This window comes from Osmia bicornis, chromosome 16 (assembly GCF_907164935.1).
Source record: "Osmia bicornis bicornis chromosome 16, iOsmBic2.1, whole genome shotgun sequence".
NCBI classification, from domain to species: Eukaryota; Metazoa; Arthropoda; class Insecta; order Hymenoptera; family Megachilidae; genus Osmia; species Osmia bicornis.
In genome coordinates this window covers 957,884-971,908 of record NC_060231.1, presented here as the reverse complement: position 1 = coordinate 971,908, position 14,025 = coordinate 957,884, and the positions used below count along the sequence as shown (strand labels likewise).

Sequence of the window (14,025 nt, the reverse complement as noted above, 5' to 3'; positions counted from 1 at the left end):
TACTGGCTATACCATCTCTATCGCCGTGATATCGAGTTCATCGTCATCCGATAACGACAAAACATCGTTATCAGACTGACGGCAATAAGATCTTCGTCGTCCAGTAGCACCTGGACTTCATTTCGACGGTGTCTCTTTCCTTCACGGTGAAAATATTGGCCAGTAAAGAATCAGCACCTCAGGTAATCACAGCCGTTGCTGCTATCTCTAACTAGTTACCTGTAGCTAAACATTACCGTTAAAATTTGTTACTCACCATAAAATATATAATTTTCGTTCTTGAACAAAAGCGAGGTTTTACTCCGCCACCGCTACCCAAGGTTTCAGTCGTTCCACCGCGGCAACGAGCTTAGCACGTCTGCCCCCTTCTCGTAGGTCTTCGACCTCGTATCGGTCGTTCATGAGTACCCGATGAATTCTGAACGACCCCTTGAATTTGGGACAAAGCTTCCTGCTTTCTCCCGTCGCTTGTCCACTAGTGATTACGACCATGACCAGGTCTCCTTCCTGATACTTCGTGGCCTTCCGTCGTGTTCTATCATACCGCTCTTTCTGTTTCCGTTGATCTTCCGCGATATGTTTGTTAATTCGCGTACGAAGCTCCTTCAAGTCCAAACGCTGCACCTCTGTCTGTACTTCTTGCAAAATCCGCGACTCTGCCGTAATTCTGGCATTGAACCCCATTAATGCTTCAGCAGGTGTCGCAGCAATACCCTTATTGACCGTGGTATTCATTGCACTTTGAATTTGCTTTACATATTCATCCCATCTATTCGATTCTTTTTCAGCAACTGTTGTTGCTAACGATGCTACGATGGTCCGATTGTAACGTTCGCACTGTCCGTTAGCGCATAGCGTAGCAACCGCATTCAAGATATGCCGTATCCCATATGTGGTACAAAATATCTTAAATGTCCTGGCTGTAAAAGCGGTGCCACGGTCACTAATGATTCGTGATGGGACACCAAACAAATGGATTACATCCAGTAATATTTTCACCGCCCGCTTGGCCTTAGTGTCCTTGACAGCTTCTATGATATTAAATTTTGTAAAACCATCTACTATAACGAGCAGGTACTTATTTTTGCGCGAGCTTTCTTCGAAGGGTCCGACGTGGTCTATATGGATGGTATGAAACGGCACAGGAACCTTTTCAATGGGGTGTAGTTTCCCTTGTCCCTTGCCTGCCGTTCGCTTGTAGTATGTACAATTCAAGCATGCCGCTACATACTTTTTGACAAACGCACTCATTCCTGCAAACCAATAGTTCTTACGAACTCGTCTCAATGTCTTCTCCAAACTTAGGTGACCTGCATCGTCGTGACACAAACGACAAATCTGAAATCTCACCGCTTTAGGTACTACCCATGCGGTGCGCCCTTTCTCTAGTCGTCTATAAATTTTGCCGTTCTTGAGAACGTAATCTGTAAAATATTGTTTCGTATCCGCGTTTCGTATATTCTCGATCAATATTTGTCGTATTCGGCTTAGCCGATCATCTTGCAATTGAGCGGCTAGTATCCAGTCCGCCTCGGTAATATCTACCGGATAGATTTCCACCCCTTGCGCAGGGTTCCTACTAAGAGCATCAACGTGCTGCATTTTCGTTCCTGCTCGATATTCAATATTATAGGTGTAGTCCTGCACCTCCAACCACCATCTTCCGACGCGGGGTATTAAATCCTTTTTAGTAAAAGTAGTGCGTAGCGCGTTACAGTCCGTAACGACCGTGAAATTTATTCGTAAATGGTAAGCCCGGAAGTAGCGCAGAGCGAAGACAACAGCCATTGTCTCCAACTCATACGAGTGATACCTGCTCTGATCGTGGGTAGTCTGTTTACTGTAATACGCTACCTCCCGCTGGCTACCTTCGGTGGTGTATTGAAATAAAATAGCGCCCAATCCTAGCGAACTCGCATCGGTATGTACCTCGGTCCGAAGCGTGCTATTGAATATCGCAAGGATTGGTCGTATTGTAAGAGCCTCTTTTATTTTCCTAACTGCACCCTCTTGCGCGTTTCCCCATTTCCATGTCGTGTCCTTCTTTGTCAAGGCTGTTAACGGCGTGGTTATTGTCGCATAACCTTGAATAAACTTCCTGAAATATCCCGCTAATCCGAGGAATTGGCGTACTTCTTTGACCGTAGTCGGCTTCGGCATAGCTAAGACAGCTTGTGTCTTTTTATTTCCTGGTTTAACACCTTCTGCGCTTATCTCGCGGCCGAGATAGTCAATGCTGGTCATCAAAAACGAGCATTTCTTCAGGTTCAGCGTCAAATTATATTCCCGCAGTTTGTCCAAAACCATTTGAAGCCGCTGTAGTCTCTCTTCAACGGTAGTTGAGGGTATTATTATATCGTCGATATACGGTAACGCTATTGAATTTTTCAGGGGTCCTAACACTGTATTAATCAATCGCTGGAAGAGAGCGGGAGCGTTGGTTAACCCAAACGGCATCCGCAAGAACTTATAATGTCCGTCAGGTGTCACGAACGCTGTTTTTTCTATTGACCCGCTGCTCATCGGTACTTGATAATACCCAGAAGCCAAATCTAAACCTATAAAATATGTGTTCCCACCTAATCGATCGATTTGATCCTCTATTAATGGCAACGGGTATCGATCTTTAATGGTCACTGCATTCAATTTCCGATAATCTACGCATAACCGATAGTCGCCAGTTTTCTTCTTCACCAATGTTATCGGACTTGCATACGGCGACGTAGATTCTCGAACAATACCGTTACCGATTAGTTCGTCGACCATGTCCCGGACGATTTTTCTTTCTACTTCAGCCATTCGATATGGATTATAATATAATACACCGGTGTGTCTGTCGTGCACCGTATTTCCATCTCGATTGCGTTTGTCTTTCCCAGTGTTTGCATCGAAGTTGTAACCCGGTCCGCATACAAAGTAATAAGCTGCATGCATAATCTTCTTTCCTCTTCGCTAACGTTCCCAAATACCATCTCATTGAAATCGACGGTTCCTTCCATTGCGCAAACATCCAACGTATCTCGAGCTAATCTGATTTGTGGCAGTTCCCGTATTATAATGCTATTCTGTCTTTTAATCATCTCGACATGCGGTTGATCTAAAAAGTCCCGTCCGACAATTACTTCGTAGAGCATCGCATTTGATTCAACGATTATTGCCTTCACTTTCGCTGTAGTTTCCATAATTTTTATGACCACATCGGCAAATAGATCAGTAAACATTCCCGCTCCAGTAAACCCTTGCAATTTCAATTGATCACCCGTGACTAATTGAATGTTTAACCGGATTGCTACCGATTTCTGAATCAGCGTGTTTGAGCTCCCGTAGCCGGTAATAAATACATATTGGGTCTGTTTTGTCTCACCTTGGTTACGTTGGTTCGCCTTGTCTTGTGACAGAATTTGTCCATTTGTTCCTTCTTGTCACACAAACTGCAGGTATTCGGACCCTTGAGGCACTTGACTGAATAGTGCCCTACATTACCGCAATTATAGCAGGTAATCGTCGGTCGCTGTGTCCGTTCTTCGGCTGACAACGTGCCAGGTTTTCCTGCTGAGGTAGAGGCTGCGTTTTCGGGCTTCCTGATGTTCGCCCCGCGATGAAACGTGCGTGGTACCACGGATTTGGCCGCCACCGTTTAAGGCATCGCCCCCATCTCGTTCATGGCCGCATACAACTCGTCGGTATCTTCATACTTCTTGGAACGGATGGTTCGGGCAATATTCTCGTCCTCGATTCCTCCAATCACTGCATCTTCCAAATAGGTGTCCGGAATATTCAGCTTCAGAGTCCGTAGCTTTGATAGCTTCTCGAAGCAATAATCACCTAGCCGCTGTCCGGGCCTAGCTGCGTACGTTGCGGCTTCCAACAGTAACCGCGCGAACGGTAAAGGTTTTTTAAACCGTCGTATCAGCAATGCTTTAAATGACTTCCATGTGTGATTGTTGGCCATTTCCTCATCGTACACGCGTCGTGCATGACCCTTCAAGTTTCGAGCAACAACGAGCAGGACATTGACGTCACTCCAAACGTAACGACGCGCAAGTCTGTCTACCTGCTTCACCCACCGGTCGACGTTTGCGTTATCCCGCGACGGATCGAATTTCAGAACTACAAATTCCTCGTTCACAGGCCTACATTGAACAGTTTTTAACTCCTGTTTTAGTATCTTCACCGTAGATCGTAAATCCTCCGATTCGGAACTATCCGTCGAACGCCTCCGACGGCGTGAACGATCTCGCGAAACCCTTCGCGCATCGTTTCGCACACGATCACGAGACCGCTTCCGCTCATTGTTCCTCCCGTGTTCCCGAGACGATTCACGATCGCAATCCGCTGAGTCACCCCGCGAATAATGCCGCCGATCTCGCGATTCGTCGCGTTTTCGTCCCCGTGACCGATCACGTTCACTCTCTGACGAGTCTCTCCTTCGTTTCCGCGAACGATCCTACATTTCATACGGCGTCCGTCTTCGCGAATCTTCTCGCGACCGATCGCGCACCATTTCACACGATGCTTCACGCGATCGCACTTCCGATTGGTCACGTTCGCGCGAGCGTCCCCGTGAACCATCCCGTGAGCGTTTCCGTGATTTCGCACTTGATCGACCCATTGTTTGTTGTCTAACCAAACACAGTCGCAAGTCACTTCACTCTCCAATAATATCGACACTGGCACAATTGCGTGAAAACGTCAAAAATTGCACTGCAGTGTAACTCCACGATAGCGCGAACGGATTTAACCAAAACACGCGGTTTATCCCACTTCTGACTTGTTAGACTAAAAGGAAGGATGGAAATAAATGAATCCGAGTAGACGATTGAACGCTTCGATTTATTTTCCAGGAGAGCAAGGAGCGAGTTGTTCCGACGAAATACTCGTAAAGAATGCCCATTTCGGGCCTGGAGAGTCCTTTTCCCTCTGCGGAAAACTCGAGGACTCTTGATGAGTTTATGACGCCCTGTCGCCGTAGTGTCGGGCCCCGTCGCCCAAGTGTCCTGGCCACTGTCTTGCAGCCACGTGCGTTCCGTATGGGGTCAATGGTCAGTTGGCTTTCGAATTTTCCAACAAAAAAGAAAAAAATATTAGCCACAAGTTTGAAACCCCACCCGTCTCCCTAGTATACTAGCGCTCTACCGCTTCTCCCACGGAACCGTCTTGAGAACAATAGTTACCTACATGACATACCAGATACGTCAGAAACTTTACATTAAAATATCTCAAAAACGAAGGCCCGTTCTGAAGAACCCCACTAAGATTCTGTAACCCTACATGTATACCACAACTTCTACCTAGTGCCATTCCAAAAGCGATTTCCACATCCGTGCACTCCCATTGTGAGTACAGCTGTCCCTGCATTTTCTAGAAATGCATAGAATAATAAAACAAATGAATCGGACCATGCCGATGTAATCATTCTCGATCGAGCCGTTAACGAATAAAATCTATAAATTTCAGCGTAGCCGAACCTAATGAACATACAGACAAGAAAGCGAATTAATATTTCATTGTCATCCAGTTCTAAGCTATGTTTCAAGTTTAAAATCTCTAGCTCATCGGGAAGTTAGTTTAAAATCAATTGCAAAATAAAAACGTAGTAAAAAGTGAAATATTGTAACATGTTGATAAAATCTGTCTAATGGGATTTGAACTCGCGACAAAAAACATTCACCTACCGAGAGGGCGATGCCTTACCGGTTACGGCACGATCGTTCTTGAAAAGACTTCCTATACTTCAGATCATAAGCAGGGTAATAACTTTAACATTAAATATCTCATAAACTAATAACCGACTACGCCCAAAACTGGATATCATTGGCATCAGTTTTTCAAGCTCTATCATTGTGCAAAAGCTCATCAAAAAGTCAGCGTCACACTTGGGGCCCTCTCTTTGTTAGTCCTCTTACCAGAAGACACCCTTGCCTTCCCCACTCCGTGGCCAGATCCTTCAAGAACAGCGTCTTTATACTTTTAAGCAAAGCAACGTCGGGTCGCTTGCCTTTCCAAAACATTCCCATGTTTCTATTCAAACAATCAATCCTATGGCACTCGATAGCTACGTGACTTCGAGTCACCACCCATCGTCGAGTGCCTGGATTGCCGTCCTTCCAAACATCTTCCTAGACCATGGACGGGACGAGTCGCTACCTTAAATCGTTCGAAAACGAAATATCGTCGAGCTAATTGCCCTTTATCTCTTTTTCTAATAACTGAAAGCGCAAAAAAATTGAGATATTCCATAAAGTTTCTCCCAAAAAAACCGAACACTTGAAACATTGCTTTATATTTTTAATAGTTAGAAACCCGATTGCATTTATACACTTAAACCGGAGAGAAATTATTTGGAAATTTAATTTCTGTGACATAATATATTAACACTTAAACAGCGGAGCCTGGGTCAATCTAGGCCCAAATTTACAAAACATGTACATAGAAGAATATTAATCTAAAATGAAATCTATAATTTTTAAAGGAAAGTTTCATATATTGGAAGAATATTTAGAGGAACAGTGTAAAATTTAGTAAATGAAAATAATATAAATTACGAAATTAAATTGAAATTGGAGTTCTCTCCATGGTTCAAGGATTAAAACTAATTAAAATTGATCAAGTGGACGATATTTTATATCAGCAGTCCATAAATTACGATTCTGCTTCTGTTTTTGTATGCTCATGAGTTGAGGATACTGTTTTCGGTTTCGAAATGTCGAAAAAAAAATTACAGGTCGTATTCATAAGTAATTTATAAATAATTTTTCAACCTCAATTATAGGGAATGTTATTAAAGGCAGAAATAAAAATTCCTGATTATAACTGTATTTTAATTTCATCAATAAAGAATTTATGAGAACATCTTTTATTTTATAAGTAGTTATCTACATAATTTTAGTTTTGTCTCTTAACCGGCAAAGCTAAAAAATATTTAATATTCGGCAATATATAAAAAAGGTTTGTCGATCATTGTTCTATATAATAAAATTTTTATATGTAATCGATACCCCCTAAAAATCTGAACCCGCCTCTCCTCGAAAATGTGAACCTTCATCATTTAAAAATTTTAGGATTTCAAAACTTCAGAATTTGAACATTCCAAATTTCTGAGCTTCTAAAATTCTGAGATTTAAAAATTTTAAGATTTCAAAATGTAAAAATTTCAGAATTCAAAAATTCTGAGATTTCAGACTTTCTAAATTTCAGAACTTAAAAACTTCAAAACACAAAAATTCCAGATCCTAAATAAATTTATGTCATCTTTGCTGAAACTTTACGTAAATACACGTATTTAGTTACTGCACACATTTACTGTAAATTTTTATATTTTTACGGTGATATATATCACCTTATATCTTAAACATATTACAGGAAGACGATAAAACGGGGAATTAATATTCTGCCAATCCTCTTTTAAAACATCTTTTCCATGATCCTTAGATTATATCATTAAATCGATTTTAAATTTTATTATAAAATGAAATGATTATTCGTCCAAATAATAATCTAAATTATAGTCAGAAGAAAAAGTATCAACAGCGCATGTTCAGCGACCGTTAAACATGTTTGCCCTTAGCTAATCGCACGTGCGCGTGCAAAAACTCGCACACAATCGAAGATACGTCTTGACGATTGCAACAAGTTCAACGAGCGAATCGCCCCCCAAAAGTCCGCTTGCGTCGTTCAAAATCGAAAGTTTCTACCACCACCGTTGCGTCGCATCGCTGAGCTGAACCCCCTCCATCATACACGGGCCCTTCGTCGTTCGTCGCCATTACAGAATCATTCCGAATAAAACGGTCGACGGGTTCGGATGTATTATATTGTATTGACTCGTGCGTCGCTTTGTCTAGAAAAATTATCTTGCGGTAACTTGTGTGTAAACGTGCGTTTCGCAGATTAATCTCTACCTAGTTATTCAGTGTTACTAACTAACTTTTTGTAATTATACTTTGAAATTGTATTAATTTCGGTTGTCGGTTTTTTTCTGTAGCTGCTTGTGCGCGTATCGAGACAAGTTCTGAAGTTGCGAATTCGGTGCCCGTTTTTCGCGAAGAAGGCTTCATTGAAGAATCATCGTTTTTGGTCGACGTTACTTTATGTGGAAACGAAAACTGCAAGCAGATCGAACCTGGAGAACGTTACTGCTCTCAACCAGCATGGGCATCTTCGAATTCTGGTAAGTGATACAGTTTCTATTTTTTTTGACGTATCTTTGCATGAAAATTTTCATTCTGCGTTTAATAATGACTGGCGTCGGCAAAAGCGAATCAAGTGAAGGGGCATTTTCCACGGTACATAGAAAATAAACCAATTTCAAGTTCCTTTTTCTCAGAATTTATCTTAGGCATCAACTTCAAATTACTAGAGCATCTAGTGTATCATACTAGATGCGTATTTGAGCTACAGGGAATATTGAAATACGGAATAGAAATAGTATACAAGCGTATAAATGTGTGGATTTTTTTGTACTCTTACCTAAAAGATGCTGCTGGTCTTATTGTAAGCCGAATTTCAGAAAAATCTTTTCCTAAAATACGTGTTACCCTTAGTAGTAAAAGCCCACAAAATTGTAACTAGATCAGTCGAATTATTGCTGAGAAAAAGGGACACGAGTACAGGAAAACGTGTGATTTTATATAGGAAGTATTTTTCTGAACTTTTATCTCTGTCAATAATTCACGCGTCAGGCTCAACTTTGTAAACAATTCTCAAAAATTGTTTTAATTGTAAATTCGGATTCCGAATATTGTTTATTATTAAATAAAGAAATAAAAGAATTCGATTTTTGGAACCCCAAAATGCCCTGGTGACCTGAGACTATAAAACTTTCGTAGGTCCCCATAGTTGGTAAATTTAGTTCGAAAATTGCAATTAATTCAGAATATGTACTGTACGGCATTGATAATTTCTCGCATTTAAGACTGTAGTAGAGGGTTCTTTCCAGAAATGGAAAATTACCGAGCGTCGATGATACGGAAACATCGAAAGGATTCGCATTTTAATAATTTAATGATTTGAAAAGTTTAAAAAAAGAGGATTTATTTTTTTGGTAATTGGATTCAAAATTTGCAAAATTATAGTTATAGATTATAGTCATAGTTACAGATTTATAGATTTTAAACTTAGAAAATTGTTTAATCATGAAAAATCATTAAATCATCATATAATGATATAAAAATTTTAAAAAGGGGATATTTTTTAGCAAATGGATAAAAAATTTATAAAATTACAGTAGATTTGATTGTTTGAAATTTTGTAAATTATTATATAATAATGGCGGTAAATAAGCATTAATTCTTCCCACACAAGGTTTTTATCAGCGTCGGATTAAGGAGAAATCTAAGAGGGACTAAATAAACTAAATTATCATTTATAAATTTTCATTCTGATTTATTATCTGCAGATGTTTCAATTCGTATTCCTAGTTTATTTACCTCTGTCTCAGGTACGCAGAAATATTTGCTCGGGTAAAGGAGGTTGCTAACAAAAGTGGAAAAACTTGAGAAGTTCGATTTTTAATCTACCATTTACTATGTTAAAAAATATTGAAGAATATTTTCCTTGCTGTTGCCCCTTCTTTATGTTATTTAATTTGATTTAACGCTATCTAGAATAAATTTCAATTCCTGAACCATGTTTATCAATCACTCGAGCCCAAGAAATCTTAATTCGGTTCTGCTTCTTATTGAAAATATCAACATATGTTAATACATTTATGAACATTATATCTGATGAGATAATCCCGATTGGAATGTCCGTTACAACTGTGGATTGTTCCAAGCAGTTCTAAGTACGGCAAAAACAGCCTCAGTATTTACATTCCTTTCCTCGAACTCGAGCCATCTAAATCGATGTCTAAACAATATTTCCACACAGATTTTCTTGTATATTTATTGGCGTGTTTATTCGGTGGGTAACTGACACCTGACACCACGACCGTTGCTCTGTCGAGGTTATCCTTTTCTATTTCGCAGTAACGGCCGTCGGAATAACCCCTCAAGGTGATCGAATGTGCGTTATACCAAATTCGAATCTAACGACAATTTATTATATTTTATATATTTATTGTATGATTCCTGGAAAATATCAACATCATCCATGCAATAAAGATACGATGAAAGCGAAACGCTCGGGACCGAACTACAATGCCGAACAAAAGTATTAGCATAATCCGGATTTCTATGTAACATCCGGTAAATCTACAGAATTACGGCTTCTGTGAAAACGATAGTTTTTAAATCAGGTTTTGGTCAAAATATACTCTAATATTTGTAGAAAGATAAGTGTAAGTGGCGCATGCAAAAATAAGAAACAATAAATAATAAACAATTATCGAATTTGTTTGATATTAATTTTTATATTAATTAATTAATTTGTATACAAAAATAATAAATAATAAACCATTATCGAATTTTTATTTGAGAATTTATCAAAATAGAGTATTTGTTTACATCTGGAATTGTCCATGAAGAAGCCTTAGAAACTTCTTCTTTTGTAAGAACAAATTTCTTATTCCGTAACTTTAAATGTTAATAACTTTTCTATTTATGAATTTTTTGCGATGCGCAGTCATATAATAGTTATTTATAAGTAAATATATTGTTAAAAAAGATAAAAAATAACAGAAAGACTGTTTTTCGCAGAAGCCGTAATTTTGTAGATTTACCTAACATCCTGTGTAAATTTTTTAAATATACGATTTATTATTCAATTCTTTTTGCTGCACTTCGTTTTAGGCGACCAAACATTTTTGGTTAAAATAAAATAATTTTTAACAAAAAATACAACCGACTTCGAAATGCACTAAAAAGTATGAAATAATTTCTACTTCATTTATACAAATACCCAACAGCTATTAATAAAACCTATATGTAGTATTTTTCACGAGAGAGTACGAGTGTTTCGCGTAGCTCGACTGATTGTGAGCTCAGAAAGTTCCCCCACCATGATTTACTTCCATTGCGATCCGCCATATACGCGGTGGACAAAATATACTAATATAGGAACGGCAGAGGTAATGAATCTTTATAACGATAGGCCAGAATCAAAGTAAAAATGTTATAAGTAAAAGTCGCGGGTAAAACGTTTGAAGTCAGTAATTTAAAAAATAATCAACCCGAATCTAAATGTAAGTAGCTATAAGTAGTACAAAATCAAAATTAAACAGTGTATCATATTAAACTTTTTTTATACAATTTGCAAAAATTAAATAAATGTGAAAAAATGAAGGAGTAATAAAGGAATATAAGAGGTATATCATGAAAATACATGTACAATAAACATATCATTTATTAATTATTTTTATTTAAAGGGAAGTACAATGTGTCTTCGTCTATGATATTAAAGTCCATTGGATGATAATGACAAGGCGTAGTCCAAGGATTAAGCTTTTTCCGGGCTTCTTCTCTATATCCTTTCATCGTGTGTAAGTTCCTTGCAGCAGGTTGACAGGAATGTAGATTATTACCAAAAATAAGAAAAGTAATTAGTATTTCAGTTGTTAAAAAAGTTCGACTGAATGATCACAATCTTTGTACTAGTTATATGGAAATTGTACTCACCATAATTTGAAATAGAAGTTTCTTCTTTTTCTTCGATGCATCCATTCATCCCATATAAATTGATTTAAGCAGGTGAACAGGAACGTAGATTATTACCGGAAAAAAAGTTCGAGTGAATGATCACAATTTTTGTATTAGTTGTATGAAAATCGTACTTACCAAAATTGGAATGAAAGTCTTCTATGTATCAGTATCAGTCGCTAACATCAGTATCGGACATGTCCACATCACTGCCAATGGTAGGCATTTCCAGAGTATCTTGGGAGAAGCGATCCATATCCATGAGCTTCTGTTCAATGCCGATGGTGTGGCGTATACAATTTTTCCACATCTCCGATGTTACTCCTTCAATCCTTTCCGTTAACAGTTGTTTTACCTGTGGCATATTATATTCAGCATTCCTGGATTTAACGTAATTCTTCACTGATGCCCACGCGAGCTCAATGGGGTTGAGTTCGCAGTGGTACGGCGGCAGGGGTAAAATTGTTTTATTATGCTCTCTGGCATATTCATCGACCACGTATTTTTGTTCTGTTTGCACTGAGCGTGCCGTTTGGAGTAATGTGCTCCTGGTACAAGTATCAGGCACATGATGGCCTTTTGATACAAGCCACTCCTTTAATTGCTGTTTTCTCCACGTCGCACAGTGGACCGAAGCATAGGAGGAGCCGGACATAGCATGTATCGCTCTTTGGAAATTATATTATAGTACTAAGAACTACATGATTATTCACATAAAATCAAAATACATGTATTTAATAATTTATTAACTTCTGTTTTTATTTATTTTTATAAACTTTTATTTATGTTTATTTTTATTGATTTTTTTTTAATCTTTAAATTTTTATTAATTCATATAATATACACATATTATTAAGTTACATTTTGAATATTTCATGTACGCAACAATCTGTAGTTTTGACAAGTATTAACACTTTGAACATCTGTCTTATCTAATATATACATTTGCGCGCATTTGTATTAGAGTAAAAGCTCTAAAGTTTCGGGCAGTAATTCTTGTTTTTTTGGATTAGTTACTTTTGGTCTTAAATTCGAAATAACGGGGTCAGATGTAATTAACAAATGATGTAGAACATCTTCATTTGTAGCTCTTCTGTTTATTTTCCGCGAATGACTCTTTCTATACTCTCTAAATTCTTTATTTCGTGCTTCACTAGCCTCTTCTGACAGATGACCAATCGGAATCGAAAAATGAGAAATTATTGCTTCTCCATGAATTAACAATTTATGTACGGTGGCAGACATGTAATACCACCCGTAGGTGTTAACAAATTGTTTGGCTGTTTCTAAAGCAAATATACTAAATTTTTTAGTATTTATCATTTCTGCAGTCAGATCGTACGAAATAGGAACCCCCATACAGAGCGTACCGCACCGCGCATGTACGCGCTCGCGTTTGTTTGCGTATGCTACTGCTGCCAAAGTGGCAGATGGTGGCAGCTGAAATAAGTTGTTTTGTGGAAAGAAATGTCCAACTGATAATTTAGAACAAGAAAAAATGTAACAACTCTCAAACATTCTCTTAAATGTTAATAAAAAGTTAAGATATTACTATGACTTTTAAGAAATTATGAAAATAATTGTTAAACATTGAACGTTATTGTTATCTATTTAAAACACATATTTTTCATAAATTAAACAAAGTGTTACAAAATGAAAAAAGTTTGATTGTATCATACATAAATTTAGAAGAAATATATCGCCTTGAAGTTTCATCACAAAATCGATGAAAATACATAACTGTCACAATACGATAATTATGATTATTTTAGATATAAATAGTAAGGGTATTTTAAAAATTACAATTGTTTGTTCTTAAAGTAATGTATTAAGTAACCAAATTAGCAATTAGAAACTTAATTAAAGAAAAAAAGTTTTTGTTCCTATGTCCGCATTTTAATACAGTTCGATCCACTGTGCGTCGATGACGGTCTCATCTCTAATTTTCGGCTGTGGTATGGCGCATTGTCCATAATCACCACAGCATTTTCTTTTAATAAGGGCTCGATCCGGCAAAACCACTCGAAGAACGTACCTCCGTTCATTTCGTCGTGGTAATCTGCTGTGTTGATCTTCGATTCAAAACACAGCAGTCCCCCAGGTAAAAAACCATCGGCTGACCCAATGTGTAGCACGATAAGCCTTTTCCCCCTTCCTGTGGGAGCTGGTGCACCAGTAGACAGTCCTTGCCGCCTCGCGTCTTGCACCGATACCACATTGAAATCCCTCCAGACTTTGTTTTGACAATCGCCAGTATTTACCCATGTCTCATCCAAATAATATATGGGCCGTTCCTCTTCTCTATACTGGCAAATTGCACGAATATATTGCTCCCTCGAGTTGAGTATGTAAGGCTGCTCCAGCACCGCACAATTCTTCACTCGGTCGGTGTACCTAAAATTCAAAGATTTTAGGATCCTGTACAAGGTGATGTGGCTGAATTTTGGGA

General features: G+C 38.4%; 1 protein-coding gene across 4 annotated transcripts in view; it reads left to right on the top strand.

Annotated features, from left to right (window-relative positions):
* Positions 1-14,025, top strand: part of LOC114882537 — a 440,519-nt gene that overhangs the window by 68,910 nt on the left and 357,584 nt on the right. For all 4 annotated transcript variants that reach the window (XR_006830215.1, XR_006830214.1, XM_046289247.1 and 1 more), the window contains one exon: positions 7,985-8,170. Coding sequence is in view for 2 of the 4 variants with exons in the window: in XM_046289247.1 (XP_046145203.1) it covers positions 7,985-8,170 (186 nt within the window). In the remaining 2 variants the exon portion in view is untranslated. The remainder of the gene's footprint in view (positions 1-7,984; positions 8,171-14,025) is intronic.